Raw genomic sequence first — 22,545 nt, 5'->3', positions numbered from 1 at the left:
CCAAACAGTCATTTTACTTTAATGAGCTCACCGTTTTCAAACATGCCGAAACAGCGACAAGTATGGAGAGTCGGGTTGCGGGGGCCGATTGAGAACTTTAATCAAGGCAACCAATAGGCAATTACGACAAATTGCTTTTGAAAATCCTCGGCACTCTTTCAATTTGTTTGCCTTGTTCGCTCCCTTCATTTCTCTGTTGATGTGCTTTCTGCTTTGTCCATGACTTAATTTTCCTTTTAGCTCTTAATCTATCATTTGCCTTATAAGATGAATACATGCGCGCTTTAAAGGCATGACTTTAAGGTCAATTATCGAGTTGATGCAGATGAGACTTTTGAAGTGTATTAAAGCAGCTTCACAAGTGCCTGTGTTTTCTTTTCTGCGCGGGACTGTTAAAAAGATATTAGGGGGCGAGGCAGTCTGCTTTTGATTGGACAGTAATTTGTAGCACAATGTCAGTCGTAATTTTTTTTCTGGTTGAGAGGGTCCTCAAATTTTTGATTTAGCAGTTTGCATTTAGACGATGCTAATATGATAAATAAAATCACTGTCGATAATAGTCATTACCTGAAGATTTCATTGCGTACAACAAAGACATGGTGCACGTTAAATTGTAAATTGAAAACAATTCACAAAAAAATTACCATCATTAAAGTGTGTATAAATAGTTTTTTTTAATTTTTTAAATCTTGTGTTGATAGGCAAAAATGGACTTTGGTGTGTTTGCTACGTCATGCGTAGGACTACAGTTGCGAGGTAGATGCAGATTTTGTATTATATGCGCAGGAAAACTGCAAATTATATGCACATACGCGCATTATATGCATATCATATGCATGCCTAAGTACATTTTTATTTTCATTTGCCGCACTATATTTACATATTTTCAGGGGATCGGGCTCTAAAAAACCATGCAAGTAGGGCTGGGCAAAAAAATCGTTATATTGTAATGGCACGATATCGAGTTCAGTGTTACAGGTGATTAATTTGCGAACAGGATATTACGTGGCTTGCCAGTAAGGCTCTGTGTATTGACTGCCACTTCGTTTGAAAACAGGTGATGGAGATTTACCGCCATTACAGGAACTGACTTTACTGACTTTACTAAGATGCACATGAATATATTGTAACATTTTTTTTGCCCAGCCCTACATGCAGGGTATTAACCATTAAAAAAATACATATATATTTCAAGAAATGCTATTTTAGTATTATTTATATTACAATATTAAATATATTTTGTTATTATTTTAGATTTTCAATTTTATAAATGTTTGTCCTTTACATTAATTTGCGTAAAAATTTGATTTATTTGTAATATTTTTATTAATCCCTTATTTTTATTTAGCTAATTTCTAGAATTTTTTGTACAATAAAATTTTTACTTAGTGTTTTATGAAATCTTTTAATGAATTTTTTGCCTCATTTCGGCTGTATTTCAGTTTAAAAACAATTTTTAATAGTTTAATAGAAACACTAAAAAGTATTGTTTTTGTTAAATGTATGATTTATATTGAAACTATTATTTATTTCTTGTTCAATTTTTCGGTTAGTTTTTGCTTCTCGTTCTGGTTATTATTGATTTTTGTAATTTATTCATCACGACATAATATGGACTAAAGAAAACTTTCATCAAAAGACAAAAAATTGCATATCTACTGTGCCAAGTTAACAGATTTGAATCAAAAACCGTACAAGCGATTTCATGGCATCTGTAATATCACCGTAAAAACTGCCTGGGAGACGTTTGAAACAGTTTGTAGCCTCTAATGCTCTCACCGTATCACAAATCCCTGTAATTAAGACTAACGAGAACGATCATGCACTTCAGCAGCAAACAGTCTGTGTTCATGAAGCCACTTAGCGTCCGGTCGCGCAGCAGGCGTCATTTGTTAAAAACGAAAAGTCCCTTTCCTTGCTCTCATCACGGCTGTTAAACAAGGATATTGACCTGTGAATTCCTCAAAAGGCTCCGGCATCGCGAGGCCCCCCGAACGCTATTTGTTGTGATGGGGCCCGTGTTTGTTTTTGTCTAAGTGATTCGATATGTTCTGCAGTTGCAGCATAGTTTCTTATGACATCTCTAAGCTTAGGGTTACCTCTCTTTTTTGCTTCTGAATAATTCATGAACAGAAATCCAATACTATTGAGTTGGAGTGAGGGGGACTCAGAAAAAAAGTTGAATTACAAAACATTGCATTCTTTCATCTCATGAAGTTTTGCGAGGAGCAAGGGTCAATTAAGAGTCCTCTGGCTACGGTGAGTATGAATAATGCACCACAGGGCTGAAAAACCTTGGGAGACTTGCTTTACTTGTGTAGATTATTGACGCTCCTACCGCTTTTTTTTTTCCCCTCCTCTCTCCTCAGGTGAAAAAGGACCCTTTGTCTGCGGTGTCTCTGACTGTTCATGCCTCAATAGCCTGGAGGCAAAATGGGCCTAATTTGCACAGGTCTGTTTTGGGGCCAATTATTATAATACCAAATGTTCTGGAAACACAATAAAATTGAAAACAATAAAGAGCGGAGCCGCCAATATTGTCATACATTTTACATTTTAATGAATCTCTCATTAAAGATGTATTTTATCAGTTTGGCGATTCGCGGTGCTTCTCTTTTCCACCTTTTTTGAGTGCTGCTGTAAGATTGAATAGCTTATACGTGTGATATACGCGGTGTTGTTTTGCAAAAACCAAGTGAAAATACGGCAGAATTACCGTTTTAGTTTATCTATTGACTTTAGTTGTAACTGACGATGTTATTGCTCCTGACATTGATGTCTCAGGTACGTTCACAAAGAGCTTTCAGCTCGCCGAGAAAACATAACTCAAGGGCAAGGTCTCATCTGGCACTCGAGAAAAAGTCCTTATGTTATCAGGAACGTTGCACACTGTACAAGTGTTGTCGTATTAATGAGCATATGTTGAGTTTTACATTACATTGTATGTACACTGTGTCCTGCATGGCTACAATGGGATAGTTGGCCCAAAAATTAATATTCCGTTAGCCTCGAAACCTTTAGACTTTCTGTGGAATACAAAAGATGTTTTCATTTTTCCAGGCTCTGTGTTGTTTCGGACCCCATTGACTTTCACTGTATTGACAAAAGCACGGAAGAAATATAGGTCCTATAGGTTTTGAATGACAGAATTTTCATTCTGGCTGAGCTATCCCATCAAAGCCATGCATTTCATAGCTTGTACATATGCGGGATTTATAGGGGATCCGTTTTCCAAAACTATGTGAGAATGATCCATTGTTGTTTTGGACCTCCTTGTATGAAAGTCTGTTTCCGGAATTTAATTTAAAAACAAATAATAATATTAATAATAATAATAATGAAGGAATAAATGAATCAAAAAGGTCATTGCAACTTTTTCCTCACAATTTTGACCAAATAAAGAAATAACAACAACAATAATAAGAGTAATATTTAAATTATAATAAAACATACAAAATTTACAAAAATTGTAAATAAATAATGCTTCTGTTGTCACTTTAGATAAAATCATTTGCTAAGTTATGTATATATATATATATATATATATATATATATATATATATATATATATATATATATAAGAAAGAAGAAAAGTCTGAATTGTGTGATTACAACGTCGCAAATACCTTTTATTTTTATTAACATAATTCGATTTTTTAATCTCGAGGCACGAAAAACTTTCATATCAATAACTTTCACTACACAAAAGCACAGAAGAAACAGAGACGAAAATACAGTTTTGGAATAACTTGAGTAAATGGTGAAAGGTCTTTCATTCTCGGGGAGCGCTATCCCTGCGCGAGAAGATCATGCACTCTAATCATGTCTAAAGAAGTTCTTTATTGAAGAGCACTATAGAAAGGGGCCCCGGTCATGTTTTGCACGCAGATGCTGCATCTGTCGTGTTGGTCAGAGGCTGGATTCTCTCAGATAGCCACACAGGCAACACTAGATGTCAGTGTTCTCGCTGATGTCGGGCTGCAAGCTTTTTGTTTTGCGGGAAGGGGAAGGAGAAGCAAATAGTCTGAGAAGTTGATGCTTGCACTTTAGAACTTGGGGGTCCTGATGGATTTCCTTATATTAGAGGGACCGTCTATAAGGAGTTAGGGGCTATTACTGTGCCAAGCCTGATCACGGGGCATCACTTTCATCTTGCCAACACTCTTGTATAATTAGCAAAAATTTGCTGAGATGTGTTTTCTCCTCCCTTCATTTCCTAAGATGAATCATCAGGAGTATAGACTAAACTCCCTTTCTTAACTCCTAGGATGCAAAAGTTAAATGTAAAATTAATGGTTCGTCTTATTTAGAGGATATATTTAGTATTTTTTTTTTCTTTTCTGTTTCGCTCTTTGAAGCCGTTAAAGTCACCTAACATGCCTTCTGTAACGTAACGCTTCTGGAGGCGAACGCCATGAGTCTGAGTTTTGACAGAAAACGTTTCTCGTGTGTGTGCTCCGGCATCTTGTTCTTAATGATCATAAACAAACAACAAGAACGCGAGTCATAAATAATCTATCCACACGCAAGAGTTTTAATCTTAAGTATAAAACATGCCTGTGGTCAGTCAATAATACTAAGATCTCTCAGGGTCATATGAATTGTGTTATTGATTCATTTTTGAAAAGATGATTTAAAGAATACATTTCATTCTACGCACATTACATCCTAAGAAGTATTGTTTATGTGTCTGTGAGAAATAAGATGAGTCGTTTATAAAATTCATTCCTTTGACTGCTAATGTCGACTTTCAATTACTTAATGCCTTTAAATAAATGTCATGATTTACACTGATGTTGTTATGACACAAACGGGTACAGGAAGCGGTTTTTTTGCTGAAATGACCCCTAGCGCTGAATCGACTCGCGGTGACGTCACGGGGACGGCTCAGTTTCGACGTTTGCGAGCACCAATCAGAGCGCGGGAAAACCCGGAAGTCCTGAGAGCGTAAGAAAGAGCGCCTGCATTCAATTTGAAAAGAACGAACAACGTCAGGTATGGAATGTTTTTGCGTTTATACGTTCTGTATCGTTTTATGTATTCGGTAGCCGCATCATGAAGTTAGCTATATAGCCTGTAGTTTACTTCGCAGTGTAGTTTTATTCTCTAAAAACACGTGACACCAGAGTCGCGAGCTACTCGTGTATAGCCACGAGAAAAAAGTTATTTTGAGTAGGCTAACGTTCAGATATCAGTTTTTTTAAATCCTTGTTTTTTTTTTTAAGTAGGGTGTATTTATTTTTATGTTTAGGCTTTTAATGCTTTTGTAAGGAAGAGCTGATTATAAACAATTTCATACTTAATAAAAGCATATTTTATTCACTGAAGTTAGATGACTGGACCTGTAGTCTCAGAGACCATATATATATATATATATATATATATATATATATATATATATATATATATATATATATATATAAACAAGAAATGAATGTAGACTGTAGAAGAGCACCTTGTGGCAAACACACAGAACTATACAAATAATTGTAATTGTAAATCCAGAGATTTTCCCTCGCTGTTCATATAGTTTATATAGAGTAAATACTATATAAACTATGTGAACAGCGAGGGAAAATCTCTGGAAATCTAGCTGTAAAATTGTGGTTTCCCCGGCCTGCAAAAATCATGGAAACGGGTGTCTTAAGAAGTCATGCGAAAGTCATGGGAGTTTCTATAGGGAATCTGAATGTTTATGCTTTGGCTCAGCTTTGAAATATTTCATCAGCCGGTGGTTGCTGTTTGTAGAGTTAAACTTGCTGTAGGCCATCATTATGACATCAGTTTGCTTTTATTGGACCCTATTTGGACTTGTTGCCATTTTTTTTAATGTGAACACCTGGAATCTGACATAAGAAATCTTATAGGCTGTGTATTTAAGAGGAAAAAACAATAGTTTAAAGTATAGTTCAAATGTCTGTCTCACAGTTATCTAAATTTATGATCATTATTAACTAGAACTAAAACCTTTTCATTACTTGAAATAAAATAAACATGTTTTATTCAAGCTTCAGTTGTCAATAAAGGCAGCATTTTTCATTTGTTTATTTATATTTTTGTATTTTAAATAATATATGAATATATTTAATATATGAACATAAACATTTTCTTTAATGTATACCCGCATGTGTTTCTATTTATATATATATATATATATATATATATATATATACACATAATAAATATTCACACATTTATTATGTAAACTAAAAGTTTTATAGGAAATTGCAATTAACTGTTTAAAAGCGCTACTAATAAATGCTAATTAATTTATATAAAAAAAATAAAATGACAAAAAATACTAAAACTAACTAAAATGACAGAAACAGAAAATATAAAAAATCAAATCAAATTTTTTAAACGAACAAAAAGTATAATATCACATCAGCACTGTAGATCTTCCCGAAACCATCAGAGCAATAACAGTGCGTAGGGATATTTGGATGCACTCCAGCTCCACCCCTCATCCATGTGGCTCTTCTGGGAAACGGATATGTGGACTTGCCAGTGCTGATGATGTTGCACTGCTTTATTTGCAGGTGTTACCCAACACCTTTATATTTAGATGCAAGAGTGTTTGTAAAGAAAAGCAGGGTTTGTGTGTGTAATTTTCCATATGTATGCATAAAACCTTTTCCAGAACAAAAGAAAGTGGTCTTGTTTAATGTAAGCGCTGAGTTATGCAAACAAACCCTGCCGGTTGCTCCATATTTAGTCTTTTTAACTAGGTACTCCTGACCCCAGTCCTCTTCAGCTGGCTTTTAATTGGCTTCACTGGGCCTAAAATGCTGCAATATTTCTCGAAATTGACTGCTTATTTGAGTGTCGAGAGTGATGCAATTTACAGTAAGTTGCTGGTAAAAATGGACCGTGGCTTCAGACGCAGCACTTAGCAGAGGCTGCACGGGGCACATAGAACTTCAGGGGATGCATTTCACGTTTTATGGAGGTTTTGTACGAACACGGGGACGGGCAGCACGCACATTTTTTTGGTGCTTTCGTGGACACCCGTGTGCACCCCTCTCAGTCTTTTCGGGTTGATCGGCGTGCCTTGTTTACAGTGTGTTACAGAAGGGCTGACGCCAGCCTCCCTCGGGAGGGAACAAGGGTTAATTGCTGTTAAAGTGTTGGTCTCGTTCCTCTTTCTGGCCCTGACGCTCCATTAGAGCTGACACTAATGAGGCAGTGCAGAGAGGACACCCCGGAGTCGAGGGACAGCACCACCGGCTGGGGGAAGGAGTCATGATGGAGAGACTTTACTTAGCTGAGAGAGAGAGAAAGCATTCACTAAGTCATAGATCAAGAGTGTGTGTTGTTCAGTGTTGTTGGGATGTGCGTAGGTTCGGCTTCTCTTAATTGGAGGCTTACCCTCTGCATATGTTGTTTGTTTGTCATTACCAATTCATAGGGGACCGGATCGCTGGTCCTCCCTCATACTAGGTGCGTTTAGCCAATGGCATTTGCTTAGTTATTTTACCATATTGATTGTAATTTAGAAATGTCAAAGTATGGATTTTTCGACACCTTAATAATATATATGATGAAAAATGCTAAATAAGTGCTTTTATTTAAAAAACATTGATCATTGATTAATGAAGTCGACAAAAGATGTGAAGCTGCTATAGTATGATTTAATATTTAAATTATTTTCATTTATTTTTATTTTAATAAGTACTAAATATAATTCTGTAAATTGTATTGACTCAAAAATGAGAGCTGTCAAATGATAAATCATATCCATAAGGTTTTGTTTATATATGTGTGTGTGTGTGTGTATATATATATATATATATATATATATATATATATATATATATATATATATATATATATATATATGCATGCAGGGATTTTTTAACAATTTATATTAAATACAGAAATATATAATATATATATAATATAATATAATATATATAATTTCATATATAAATGCATCTACATGTTTTAAAATATATACTTTGTGTGTTTGTTTAAATAATCATAATAAATATACATAGTACACATTCAAACATTATGTAAACAAAAATGTTTTATTTTAGATGCAATCAATCGTTTGACAGCACTAGTAAAAATATATTTAAAAATTTATATTTTTATCAAATTATGAATTATTTAAATAGTAATATAAGCAAATGAAATAAAAGGCTGAAATATTTAAATATTTATATGTATATATGTAAAAATGTTTATACATACAAAATTAATATATAATGGTTTGATGAAATTTGAAAATAATATTACAATGTGTTGTGTTGTGTGTGTGTGTGTGTGTGTGTGTGTGTGTGTGTATACACGCATGCAAATTAACATAATCTGATAAAATTTGTAAAAGATAAATATATATGTATTCAAGTGAAACTTCAGATATATATATTAAATATAAATATGTAGATTACATGCGGATCATCATTGCATTTTTATTTGGTTAAAAACCAGTAATTTGATGCGTGTTTAATAGTGCTTTTCTGTTTTGTAGGTAGTAGCACTGATCTGGAGTCAGCAGCCTCAACCGGTCGGTCATGAGTTTTGCTCCGAGTCCGTTCACCCCCATGGGCGTCCGCAGCATTCAGGATCAGCGGGAGCGCTGGGAGAGGAAGAGGAGCCGCACGGCCCGCGAGCTAGTCCAGAGCGAACAAAGATACTGTGAACAGCTCGATCTAGTCATCACGGTTAGTCTCCACAGGCCCAACATTACACAAACACCTATGGGCAGAATTCAAACAATGATGCGCTGATGGAGAATTTAGTCAGAGAAACCGAAAAATGTGTTTGTTGAGATCCGTTGATTGTCAGAATGTCCTAATTAATACAAATCTGAAATTCTAATTATCAGAGCTTTATTCACCGTTTGAGCAGCACAAGGTTTTCCGTGCGTCGAGTGGTCCTTGACACCATCACAGGGCTATTCTTTTGAAATTCATAGTTTATAACCTGTTCAAGGCTTTTGTTTCGCAGCTAATTAGTTTTACCTTTTAAGAACACTGATTTTCCAGTGCCATCTCTGTGCGTATTTTGTTGTATATCAAAACAAATTGGCATTTGAACTTGAAAAGCCAACACGGCGAACTTCCACGTCCGTCTTATTGTTTTGGAAAGCCGCGGCTAATTAGACGGTTGACCGTTACAACGCGACTTATTTTTGAGAAACCGAACCACGTCGCTTCCCGCCGCCGGTGGAGTTGTGTTAGATATGCGGCTCATATTAAGTCGTCGGAGGTAATTGAGATGTCATTGCTGCAAAATGCTCGGCTCTCTGCAGATTTGTTCTCGCTTTGTCTCAAGGGTGTGCGACGAGAGGTGACACTCTCGGTAAGATGAAGAGTCATGTACGAGTGGCGTCTGAAAATTTAATTTTCTCTCCCTCCTGTCTCTTTCTTTTCTCCAGTACTTTGTGGAGATTTTGAAGGCCAAAGGAACCCTCAGGCAGGACATTAGAGAAAGCATCTTCAGTTCAATTAAATCCATTCATTTAATAAACCAGTAAGTATCCTTTAAATAATTAAGTGAATATTCGCGCTCAGGGGAGAGAGACGGCTGAGGGTGGCTGGCTTTGATACCGTTTAAAAAGGACGAGAGGGTAGGGGAGTATTAATTGGGGTCTAACAGGAGAATCAAGTTTGAGAACTTGGAGATTGCCTGGTGTGCCTTATCTTATGTTATTCTCTTTAATTGGATTGCGAATCGATGCGGATGCTGGATTTAGGCTTACAGCTGCACTTTCTCCAGAGTATTTCACGTTATCCCGCCACTGTTACCATCAGAGGTGACGGTGGCCTGTTCATAATGGCCGGCGTTTGTGTTTTCCAAGCCTTTTGTGTTGATAGGAAGAAGCGTTTGCGATCGCTGATGTTTTAAACATGTATTTTTAATGAAAGCATTCATTACTATGCGTTCATTACTGATACAGTCTTTCCACCTGACTCCAACACTACTGTAGCTGATTCGCCAGTTATAGGCACCAGGCTGTTCAATACAAGGGTTAAAGTCAGCACGAAACACCAAACACAACTCATTGACAGTTTTCACAGCAGTCAGGTTTTTTGTCCTTTTTTTCTATAAAGATGCTATTTATTTCAGATAAAATAATATTAAATAATATTGTATTAATTATAAAAACATTAATATTGACATTAAGTTTTTTTTCTTATATATAAATATATAAAATATTATTATTTATTTATTTTAACTACTAAACATAAAATGCATTTTATTCTTTCTTTTTGGGGATCAACATCCTTTGATTAATATTAATCACATAGGCAGCAGCAGCTTTATTGAGTTAGATATGTAGATCTAATATTTTATTCAATTATTTTGTATTTTATTCAATTATTTTAGTCTGAAACTTTTCTTAAGATATAAGTAATACTCCAGGAAATGGATTTGATTGCAAACCAGTGTTGTTGTTGTAAAATTCTGAACTGAAATGAAGCTAAAATAGAATATAAATATTAGATTAAAAAAATTAACTACAAAATTGGAATTTTGCTTTGGTGAATAACTGAAATTAATACATTAAAGTGCAAAGATGTAAATTTTTAAATTTTGAAATACTACAGAGGTCTATAGATAATACTAAAATAAAATAGATATGAGTTGCTTTTAGGGCATAGATGCAGATATGCAAATTATACTCGCATGTTCAGTCAGAGGTGTAAATATATAGTCTGCAATGATATGACGACTTTGTCTGTTTTTTTTTACTGGTGGTAGAGTGGCCATGCTAAGTCGTGAAACCCAGCTGTGAATCTTTCACATACAGACGATTAGACACTCTGCTTGAGGGGCATTTATGACAGCTTGAGCAAATGAAAAGCCAGAGCCGCTGGAAACGAGGCGCAGAAGATGAAATAATACATCAGAAAAACTGGCCTGAAGAGCAGTCGGCATTGATCTGCCCATGCGGGCCGGGCAGACTAACAACAAATTAACTCACAGGTGTCAAGAAGCCTGTTCTTGTTAATTTTATCTGAGGCTATCTACGGCACAGAGCTCTCATGAAGCGTTTTGTGTTTTGATGTACCACATCTGAAAGAAAAATGGAAAAGCAGAATGCCTCTCCTGTTGTCCAACAGCCTGCGAGCGAACACGCTTCCAGCTTTTTATTAAGACCTTCAAGCTTGCGTTAGACAGATTATTGCTCCTCAGCGCAGGTGAGCGTGTTTGATAAACGAACAACCTGATCAATCTTCGAAAATTTACCTGACAGTCTTAGAGAGATGCTACCGAACGGGAAAAACCTAGTGAGGAGATGTCATTAGTCCTGAATTGGCCAAAGTTTTTGTACAAGTATATACAGCTTGGTTTTGTTGAGTACATATTACCAAACGACTGGAAGGGGAACTACTGACTGCCTTTGAGGGCCTCATCCAGGCCCTGTTGATTGAGAATCATAAAATTGTCTGAATAATGAATCACCGTGGGTCCCCGAGGCTCCCATCAATGCCTGATTGACGGGCCTCTCTACAAACAGTGGCTGAATGAAGATGGAGGGCTGAGTTTCAGAGCCTGATGTATTGGATAAATCGGTGCTCGGTTACCATATATCATCATTAGAATCGGTTATTGAAGTGCCGGGTGAAGCGTAATGGCAGTCTCTCAATTTAGATCTGTGAACAGACAGCAGTGGCTGACTGATTAAAACGAATAAAGTGCTCGCGTACTCCAAAACCACATCGTTATCAGGAAGCTTCTTCAGATGCATGTTGATATCTGCGCTGGCTGCTGAAGGTTATTTGAATCCTTAGCTGAAATCATCACTTTTTATCTCGGACTAGTTGTAGTAGCACAGAAAAACAGAGAACAAGGACAGGAGGTGAGCTCTAGATTTCATTTTATTAATATAATACACAATGTGCACTTTGTAGAAGGGAACAAATTGTGTTAACGCATCTGAATATATAAACCGTGATATGTTTGAACCTTTACTAATTTTTACGTCTTTCAAATCCTTTTTGACTTTCATTATTCTGTGAAAAGAAAAATGGATTTATTTAGCAAGTCCTAGTCCGAGCTGCTCTTTTCCATTTTTCATTTTATTTAATTCATTCATTTATCTTTTATTTTTGGCCACTTTCCACTTTTGTTGTATGTAAAGAGCAGCCTGGACATTTTTCAAAACTTCTCCTTTTGTGTTCCACAGGAGAAAGCAAGTCATGCATGTTTGGAACAATATGAGGATGAGAAAATTATTAAATAGTTTTTAATTAATTTTATTTGCCAGAAATAAATATTGAATGAGAAGATTATGAGTATTAAGTTTATTCGAATATCTATTTTTCTCACATGTTTTTTTTTTACATTTTATGGTATATTTTAACGGAATAAAATTTGACATTTGTTATGAATTATTTCAAATAATAATTTTTAAAAATCTTTATTTTATACAGATATTCGGAGTGATTATATAACCCGAGGACAATGCAAACCAATCATTCCCAGTTTACCGTAAAGCTCTTCAAAATGATGGCAGCCTCAAAGGCGACACTAATACGACGGCATCCTAAGAAATATAAAAATATCTGTCTGCTGTATTTAAGTTAAACAAAAAAGCTTGCGGTTGGTTTGAAGTTCATTCTTAGCACATCACACGTTACTCTTGGGTCGGTAAAGACTTAAATACATTCCGTATTCATTTAACGCTGCTGAACAAGCAAGCAAACAAACAAACAAACACAACTTGAATAGACTGTCACACCGCTGCCATTCATCAGAATTATGACTGTTTACCTGATGAGGGGAGTAAGGCAATAGTGGGAAGAACCCAATTATCCCAGAATGCACCGTAACAGTGATCACCAACTTGAAAAGGGCTGTCACTTAAATAGCACAGAATCAAAAACGCATTTGAGAGATAAATATTGTGAACTAGTGCGTCTTGGGGGTTTCTTAATGACAGTAAATGTGGCGTGGAAATACATCAAATAGTATCCGATATGAAGGAAGTGGGTCCCTGTCGCAACTGAAGGGAGGAGGGAGTCTCCCTACAAACCCAACGTTGCTTTTGGGTCCTGTACGTATTTGTGTTTTTATGAGCGTTTGTGTCACCGCTAACTATTCATCAACGGTAATTAGTATTCCTCAGGTTCTCGCTTCCCGCAAATGAAGCCACATAGGCCTCCATTGTTTGGTTGAGTCTGTGCCCAGCCCAGATGTCGCAACCGCTAAGAATTAATGTAGATTAACGCCACGCACGAGGAATGCTAATGTTATCTTTGTCATCTTCCTGACGGCCAAAGAATTTAATTGCCCTAAAAAAGAGCATAAAAAATGTAAGTCGTAATTTCATATTTATCATAATAGCCTCTGGCTGTGAGGAGGAAAAAGGAAACACTATTTTTCCCGCCCTTTGCCCTCGTTAGAACTCTCTCGGCTGCTCTAGCATCTCCTGATTACGAACAGAGGCTACCTTGGCTTGCAACTTCATTAAAATCTATTTAAATCAACTTCAAGCGCAAAATGCTCCTTCTTCCAGCACGTAAAAAATGCAAAGTCTCAGGGAACATCATTAGGGAGAGTGTGTGCGTGCGTGTATCCGTACCTGTATTTCTGTTTGGTCTAAGCGGTATCTACCTCGCCTGGTTTGGATAATAAGCTCCCTCACAAGTGTCAACACCCTCACCCTTGAATTATACCCATGTCATCCTAATGTGCCTGACAGCCAGAGCACCAACTCTTCCATTCCTCTTGAACACCTTGTTTTGTTCGTGGTTTCGCAATGAGTGCGTTCCCGCTACAAAGCGCCGCACGCTTGCCCTTGGGCGCTAGCCTCAGCACCCTTGTCTCAAATAAGTATGTCACCCACAGGGAGGGGCCCTCGCATGACACCACACAAATCCGACTAAAAACACTTCCTTTCGCAAATACCTTTGCGTCTGAACTAACCCCCCTCATTATTTGTGACAAGAAGTGCCTTGATTTCCAAAACAGTATCAGGGTTATCACTGCGTTTGGAGTGCCGTGGCAAGACTGCAGGGTAGGGTAACGTGAAAGTGGGCCCTGTTATTTGGTTTTTTTCTTGTTGTTGTTGTTTTGCTACTTAATTGTTGATGATATGACGCAGTATGACTCTTCTTTGAAAGTATATTTAACATGTAATTGTGCAATTTCACTACTGGAAAAATAAGACTTAATTCATTACAAAATGTGAATAAAAATAAAATGAATTGTAATATTAAATTAACTTTTTTTTTTTTTTTTACAATTTATATGTATTGTATAGAAACACAATTAATGAAAATAATATTTGTATATGCATGTGTGTGTGTGTGTGTGTGTATGTATATATATATATATATATATATATATATATATATATATATATATATATATATATATATATATATATAATTGTGTATAAAATGTATTTAATTTGTGTGTGTGCTTTCATTTAAAATAAAAAGAATTAATCTATTTTGGTTGTTATTTAATATAGTGTTATAATTAAAAAAATTATATTTTATATATATTAATGTTTTATTATATAATTTATTTACATTTTTATTTTATTGTCTATGATTTGTAATTTATGTGTATCATAGGTCACTTATTTTTTTTTAATTTTAGAGCATATTTGAGGAATTCAATGAAGTCTCTTTTAAATGACACCCCATAAAGCAAACGATATTTTGACTTTTTTGACTTTTTTTTTTTTTACAGGACCCTTCTCTCTCATCTAGAACTGGAGAGGTTTGGCATTGGGTTTGAGGAGTTTTGCACTCACCTGCAGTTGTACAATACGTACGTTGACAACATTCAGACGGCTAAAAAAGTCCTCACGGTAAGTCAGCGTCAAGTTAAACGTCTGATATGTTAGACCTGACCCCTTTCGACTTCTCTGAACATGCTCATCATTTGGCATTGACAGCCGTACTTCCCAGTGTGACTCTTTATGTTGTACGGCCTTGAGTAATGCCTGCTTGAACATGACTGTAAATTAAAGCGAATATTATTCAGTTTGACCGATTGTGTCATTTTGCATCTCTTTTGATTGTGGTTTGCTATGTGAAGGTAGTTAAATGTTTTTACCTGCTATCAAATGGCGCTGGTATTGGCTTTTCGCGAGTAAATGCCTTATTACCTGGATAGAGGTCACCTCCTTACACAAAAGCCAATGGCTACGTCTATCGATATGAAATCATGAATATGTATTCATTATAGATCTATGGTAATGCGCAGGATTGACAGTATGTCATGCTCTACTTCCAATTAGTCCAAACCTATTAAATCATTGTACGATTCCTCATCTATGGCACCTTTTTTCACCCTACCGCATTGTTCGGCTCAACCTTGTGGGGGGAAAAAAAAAAAAGAAGAGAAGACACAATGTCGGGTCAGTAACTCAAAGATGGCCATTCAGGATGATTGACGTTTGGAACGGTGTAAAAAAATGGAGTCACCTACCTGATTAAGGCTTACGGATGACACTCTGTGCAAACAGATCTCTCCAGGCAAAGCCCAGCGGTACCATTAGGTCCAACACTACCATCTCATTACGCCTGACTTAAGTGGGCAGCCTCTATCAGTCGGCTGGAAAAAAAATGCGATGGGGAGTCTCTCTCTTTGCTAATTAGCTCCTCCCTCGGCAAGGCACCTGTACCCAAGTGTACGGATGACTGATTCCTTGTTAGACCAAATCAGTTAGTGGTTAAAGGATCATTGGCACGTCTGGCTAATGCTAACTTCTGTATTCTGTGCGCTTGCGGTGAACCGAGGGGGCATCTTAACGTGTTTCGCGCTACGCTAGCAGTTGTGTGCGATACCAAATGTACGCTGGAGTGTTAGCCTCACAGCAAAGCTCTTCCAAGCCGTGTGCTAACATCTGCTTTTTATTTATCCGAGGGGAAGCCTGGAGCCTCACAGATATTAATGTCTTAATTAAGAGGAGGAATACGTCTACGGCCAATTGACTGCCTCTCATTGATTGCAGACTGAGCTGTTTAAGTTAGCATTGATTCCTCCGCTAGGCCTACATGGCTGTAATTGCCGGAACATGGGCTGGTGTGTTCACCATGTCACATGATTCAAACGTGGCTGGTTCGTCCTTCAAAATCCACCGTCGCATGAAGCTGATGAATAGAATTAAGATCTCAATGTTTTCTTTTCACATGTTAGTTTGACATTTTTAACTTCCTCTTTAGTATAATTTTTTTTTAACCTTGACTGAACATATAATAGTAAGCTAGAATAATGTAATGTTTAAATCTATTAAAAGGTAGTTATAAGTTATTTTAGAAATGTGCCATCTGTACCATTTAAGTTATTGGCCACTATGAATTTTTATCTATTTATTTATTACTGGTGTAAATATATTTATTTGATCAAATATATATGGAAATCAAATATATGAAATAGTATTAAAATGGTCTTCTTACTGTCTTCTATTTTAATATTACATGTTAAAATATCCTGCTATGTTTAATAGGATTCTTTGGTATATAAAAAGGTCAAATGACGGCATTTGTCTTGTTTGAAAATACTAAAAATGTGAAATCATTACCAGCTCTCAAAATGAATGCTGTTTTCATGCTGTACACTTGTTCACTTGTTAAATAATTAAAATGTATGTTTGTTTGTTTTTAATGCATTTATATACATTTTATTTTAGATTATGTAGTTTTTTAACAATACATTTTAACATTGTTTTTCCTGTTATTTCAAAATGTGGCAAGCTTACAGGATTTGACAGAATTAATTCTGAGAATTTATTTTTTTCTGGCTGTCCTGAATAAAGGATTCCTCTCACAGCATGTCCAACATGCGGTGATTTAATGTTGCTGTGTTTCTCAGAGGGAGACCCCAGCTGCTTCGGCCGTAAATGTTAGCCGAGCAGGTGTTGTTCACGGTGTGCGCCGTTTGAAGATGATGGATTGTTTCGTATACTTGATATGTTTATTTATTATTTACTTAGCACAAAAAAGTAGCACCGACATGCTTTTCTCAGAGGGAAGCGCATTTCCAAACAAATTTCAAATAAAGAAGTGATATTTTGCTATGCTAATGCAGGCTGCCATTAGCCTGACATGGTTCGTGAATGTATATTTAATAATGTAACCAGGGTTGCCTCTATTCGGAAGACAGCTTGTGATAAGAGACAACAGAGATGTCTCGTTGTGCATGAGTGAGATTGAGTCACAAGCGAGACTGAATGCACAATTCAATAGACATCACGCCACATGCATCATCTACGGGGGTGATACTGTTGGTGGGAGGTAAACAGTGTTATCGCTAGCATTATCAAATGTGCTCTACTGTTGTATCAGTTGTTTTCATGGAAGCAGATCTTTGATTCATGGTTCATTTCCTTCTCAGGCTCAGGTGAAGAAAAGCAAAGCCTTCAGACGGTTTAAAAAGCTCCAGGAGTCCAGGCCTGAGTTCAGACAGCAGAAACTTGAAGATCTGCTCGCGCTTCCTCTTCAGCGCATCCAGCAGTAAGTACACGTGTGACCGGTTATTGATTATGAGCAGATATTAGTGGTTTTTTTTATTTAATCAGTTATTGGAATTGTGCATACTCATTTACACTACACTACTTTATATTTTACTTATCTATTTTGGTGTCATCTAGTGCTTAATTAAAAAATAATTATGTAAAAACACTAACTTAAGTAATATATATATATATATATATATATATATATATATATATATATATATATATATATATATATAAAAATCTGAGCTGTTTCAACTGAAAGAAAGTTGCACTGACTAATCTTAAAACATGTCTGTGCCTTTATTTTGTCTCAAGATGCACACCAGTAATGCTTTTTTTAAAGGCACGTAAAAAAAAAAAAAAAAAAGTTGAACTGTGGTCTAATCAATTTCAATGAAACTGGGCCTTTGTTCACAGTTTAACGTGGAATGTCACAGAATTTGTCACATGAACTAATCAAAAGCTGGTCCTTGCGCTTAAATCAAATCACCATATGGACTAGTATCTGCAAATATTAAGCCGCAAAAATTGATTTAAGTATGAATCATGTATGTTCTGCGTGTCTCTGTTGATGAATGGCGCAGGCACGTGATTTGTTTACTACACACTTACTGAAGTGCTTGTGACGCTCGCTGTGTTTTCAGCGCCTGCTAAATGAGGAACACACAAACAACATCTTCAGCCCTGCTCTGAAAATTACTTCATGGGCATTTTACCCGTTGATTTGAGTAAAACTAGCGGTATATCACATGCACAGAACCGTAGGTATTCACTGCTAATTAAATTTGAAGTCATTATGCGTATTCTACTATTTATCAGTAGAATGTATATACTACTAGCCTACTAAAACGAAAAACATTTTTTGAAAGATTTTAGGAATAAATAACATTTATATAAAAAATAACATTTCATGTGAAACATAATATTCATGTGAAAAATGAATGTTTCATGATTTTAATTATTAAGACATGCTTTTTAATTGATTAAAGAAATGGAAAAAAGACTGAATCCAGAAATTGAAAATTCTGAAAAAATTAAACGAAATTTGGAAAAAAAATGTAACAAATTTCATAGGGCCCTACTTATTGTTATGGGGAATTTTTATTATATTATATTTTATTATATTATATTACTTGAAAGGAAAATCATTTCACGGTAGGTTTTTGTTTCATAATTGTTTGTGAAAAACTTTAATACTTATATTTATTATATATTTCTGCTTTATTTACCCATTTGGTGATGGCAGCGGTGCATAAATGACACGCTTCGCCTAAAGATGTTTTGATTTTGTGCTGTTTAATGGACTCCTCGAGCACTTATTGCAATTGACGTGCAAAGTTTTCTCCTAATCTCAATAAATGTCAGAGTACCTCAGCCATTGAATTTTCAAGTAAACGAGATGGATTGGTCAGCGGATGTTTTTTGTGCATTTAAAGTTTAAACCATCTGCTTTGGTGAGGCGATTATGGGATCGACAGCTCCAGCGCGATGGCGGCGTTGAAATGCAGTCAGTTCTTGATGGGAATGTAAAGCGTTTTGGTTATGCATCAGTATCTTCTGACACAGGCCAGTCTACTTCACAGTCTTCTGCTCAGCTGTCAAATCACTCTACAACTTCACATTTTGTTGATCGCACTACGCGGATTTAGTTTAAAGAAGGATTTTGGGAATCATTTGATGGCACGATAACAGAAAGCTGTCACCACCGGGTTATGGTTTTCATGCTTGAATTCTCCATCCGTATTTCTTCGCTTTGGAGGAGTCGGTGCACGGCGCGTACCCAGCCTCTCAATGACAGACGTAATTATTGTTTGATGTCGTGCTCACACCTGCCTTCAGACTGTCCAAGAACTGTCAAAATCCCTTTTGTTAAGCCGCCGATTTTGTTGGCTGTAATTTCATGCGGTCGTGGTCTCAGCCGTTAATTAGTGTAACAGGGTGCGAAATGAACTAGAACATGCTTAAGAGCCAGCGAAAATTACATGGCATTCCTTTATCAAGCTGCTCGAGTCCATCTTAATTAGGCTTTTATGTCACTCCTACTTATTAAATGTAGTTTCCAACATGAAAGAAGACAAACACGGTGTCATTCCAGCTATGACGATAATTATGTCGTTATATTTGTTCTTCATAAGAACATTCCTGAGCTGGCGCCCACCTGTCGTAGTTTTCATTCATTGGTTTCATCTTACACAAATCCTGTTTGTCTTTTTGCATCCGTTTTAGGTGATTTGATCGTGATTTACCTCGCTTTTACTCCCGTGGTGTCCTTTGACAAACATTTATAAAGAAAAGCTCATTCAATTAATAAACACCACTGCTTGTTGAGAAAGCGCAAAAAGTAAGCCAAATGCTTTAAACGCATTGGAGTTATGTTTCTCAAACTTTTGGCAAATGCAAATCGTGAGCTAAATGCCAGCATGCGGTATTTTAAAAGGGAGACAACTTCTCTAGATGTTACGCACTTAAAGGGATAGATCACCCGGAAATGAAAACTCTAGGACTGCTTTTAAAATAGTCTCTCTGTGGTTCAATCTTTATTTTAGTGTCATGGACACACGTCACATGGACGCAGTTAAACTGTTGAATGAGTGTTTTTGCGCACAAAAAGTAATTTAGTAAGCACTGATGGCGCGCAGGCTATTTTAATAATGTCCTTACTACCTTTCTAGGCCTTGAACCAGTGTTGCCTATTTCTTTCAATGAAAAGTAGCTAATGCCAGCTTGAGAAGTCACTAAATGTTGCCAGATGCCATACATTAATTAGCATATTCATATTATCTTGCCTCTCTGTGGTCACACAATGTATTTTAACGCAGCCAAATTCTTAATATAACTATTTCCACTGATATATTGCACTGCTTCTGTTGTCAGAAAATGGAACGGATATGAAATAGCGACTGAAACGCGGCCCGTTATTAGGCCTACTAACCATCTTTTAAGATGTTCATCTTGATTAAAATCCTGATTTATAATCGAGCCGTGGTCTAATAAAGATGGTTTTTGCTATATTTGCATGGTAAATAGAGCAAGAAAAGTCTGTTTTACCTGAAAGCACCTCTCAGCCGCTTGCTGAACAGAGCAGACGCAGAGAGAGGTGTGTGTGTGCTGGGAAAACAAGAGCTCACTCTCGCACGGCAGTACCAGTCAGTCTCAGAGACTCGCTAAGGTTTGTCCAAGAAGTCGCTAGATTTCTATAGTCGTTTTATTTTTTGGAAAACGTCGCCAGGGGTGTCTGAAAAGTCGCCAAGTTGGAAACACTACCTTGAACGTGAGTTGCTTTGCTGTCTATGCAGGCTCAGAAAGCTCTTGGATTTCATCACAAATATCTCTGAATTTCTATTCTTAAAATGAATGAAGGTCTTATGAGTATGGGAACAACAGAAGGGTGAGTAATTAATGACAGAATTTCTTTTTGGGTGAACTATATTTTTAAAATTAAATATATGAAGAAATGTTCATTTTAAACGGAAAGTTAAAAGGGAAAAGCTGGCACACTGTTGCTCTCAAATAGATTAGCATGGAGTAGTGTGTGTTAAATTATTATTATTATTATTATTTTAAATGAATATTATAATTTAGCGAGGGAGTGCTTGATTTAACTTGATCAAAACTAAGAGTAAAAGGAGTATAAGGTTGTTCTCTTGAACTTTGTATTTGCTGAAAAAATGTATCACTGTTTCCACAGAAATATTGAGCAGCACAGGTTTCGACATCAATAGTAATAAGAAATGTGCGCAAAATCAGCATATTAAAGTCATTTCTAGATGAATGGCTGCTGAAAATTAAACTTTTACCTCACGCGTAATTAATGAACATATAAAGAACATTTGAAAAGTATTTAAACAGGAAGCAGTCGTTTTAAATATTTAACATCAATTTTTTTCACTTCATTTCCACAAATAGTGTCTTTCTTTCAAAAGCAAATGAAACTAGCAAAGTAGAGCAGTTGGTGATTGACAGGAAATGAGTCATTCCTCTAGAATGCATTATTATTTTTATGCGCTGTGGTCACATTCACTCAGCGTTTGAAATGTGATGCGTATGATTCGACCACGTAACATTTTGCACTCATTTATGCCCGTTCTGAGCACTGACCACTTGTTATAAGATCACCTAACGGCAGGGTTTACAAAATGCCTTTTCGAACGAATGCAAGGTATTTTCTCGCTGTTTTTGTCCCGCGGCAAACCACAGGACTTTTGTGTCGCACCCTGAATTTTCTTCTCCCAGTTATCACAGAGATATCCTCTAATTTCCCCCGAAACTGCCGAGCGCTGACATCTCAATCAGCATGTTCAAAGACGCCCTTGATCTGATCTCATCCTCTCAGGCCCTGATCACTGTGTTTCCTATTGTCCCCCATCGATTCTGCCTCTCCGCTCTCGGAAAGCGAGGACGCACGGGGGGCGCGTAATTGTATGATGATCTTAAGTGGCACGGCAGAAGAGCTCCATTCTCGGAGAGTGCAGATAATCAGGAGTACCGCCTCTAACGGGGACTCGGGAGGAAATTGTTGTCACTTATTGGGCTGGAGGATGATGGATGTGCGAGGCTGGCTGTGCTTGGATCATGGTGGCTACTTAAGACGTGGAGCAGGACTGTTGGGAGGGAGGATAAAATCATTCCTATTATTAAACGCCATTTACTGCAGCTGCCGAGAGGAGATTCACGTTGTGTCCCTCTGCTCTCAACTCTTCTGCTCCCTGGGCTCTTCCTGACTACAGATGGACATTTTGTTCAAATTGGTCGAGCGTCAGACAGAGAAATTAAGTCAATAAGCAGATCATTATTTCTGTGTTATGGGCATTGTTAAAATTCTACAAATTGTGTCTCAGTGATTGTGAAATAAAACATTAAAACTAGCTTTTTTTAATTGTTAAAAGTGAAATTGAAAGTGAAAGTCTACCCATTTATTTATCTATCATTCTGTCGTATTCTGTCTAATGTTCTATCGTTCTATTTATCGTTTTGCCAGTCTGTCCAGCGTCATTTCTAACCGTCATTCTATCTTTCTATTCGTCGTTCTTATTCTATCTATAGTTCTGTCCATTTTTCTATGAAACATTGAGTTAGAGATTTAATTCTCTCTCTCTTTCATTGTGTGTATC

General features: G+C 36.5%; 1 protein-coding gene across 8 annotated transcripts in view; it reads left to right on the top strand.

Annotated features, from left to right (window-relative positions):
* arhgef39 (Rho guanine nucleotide exchange factor (GEF) 39) overlaps positions 1-22,545 on the top strand; it is a 166,739-nt gene that overhangs the window by 122,438 nt on the left and 21,756 nt on the right. For 7 of the 8 annotated variants that reach the window (XM_043236364.1, XM_043236363.1, XM_043236362.1 and 4 more), the window contains 4 exons: positions 8,477-8,669; positions 9,386-9,480; positions 14,659-14,779; positions 17,311-17,429. In XM_043236364.1, coding sequence (XP_043092299.1) covers positions 8,520-8,669; positions 9,386-9,480; positions 14,659-14,779; positions 17,311-17,429 — 485 coding nt within the window. In that variant the 5' untranslated portion in view covers positions 8,477-8,519. Of the gene's footprint in view, positions 1-4,880; positions 4,996-8,476; positions 8,670-9,385; positions 9,481-14,658; positions 14,780-17,310; positions 17,430-22,545 lie in introns of those variants that run through there. The other variant, XM_043236365.1, reaches the window with a different exon arrangement.

This window comes from Puntigrus tetrazona, chromosome 4 (genome assembly GCF_018831695.1).
Source record: "Puntigrus tetrazona isolate hp1 chromosome 4, ASM1883169v1, whole genome shotgun sequence".
Classification (NCBI taxonomy): domain Eukaryota; kingdom Metazoa; phylum Chordata; class Actinopteri; order Cypriniformes; family Cyprinidae; genus Puntigrus; species Puntigrus tetrazona.
This window is presented reverse-complemented; position numbering and strand designations above follow the sequence as displayed.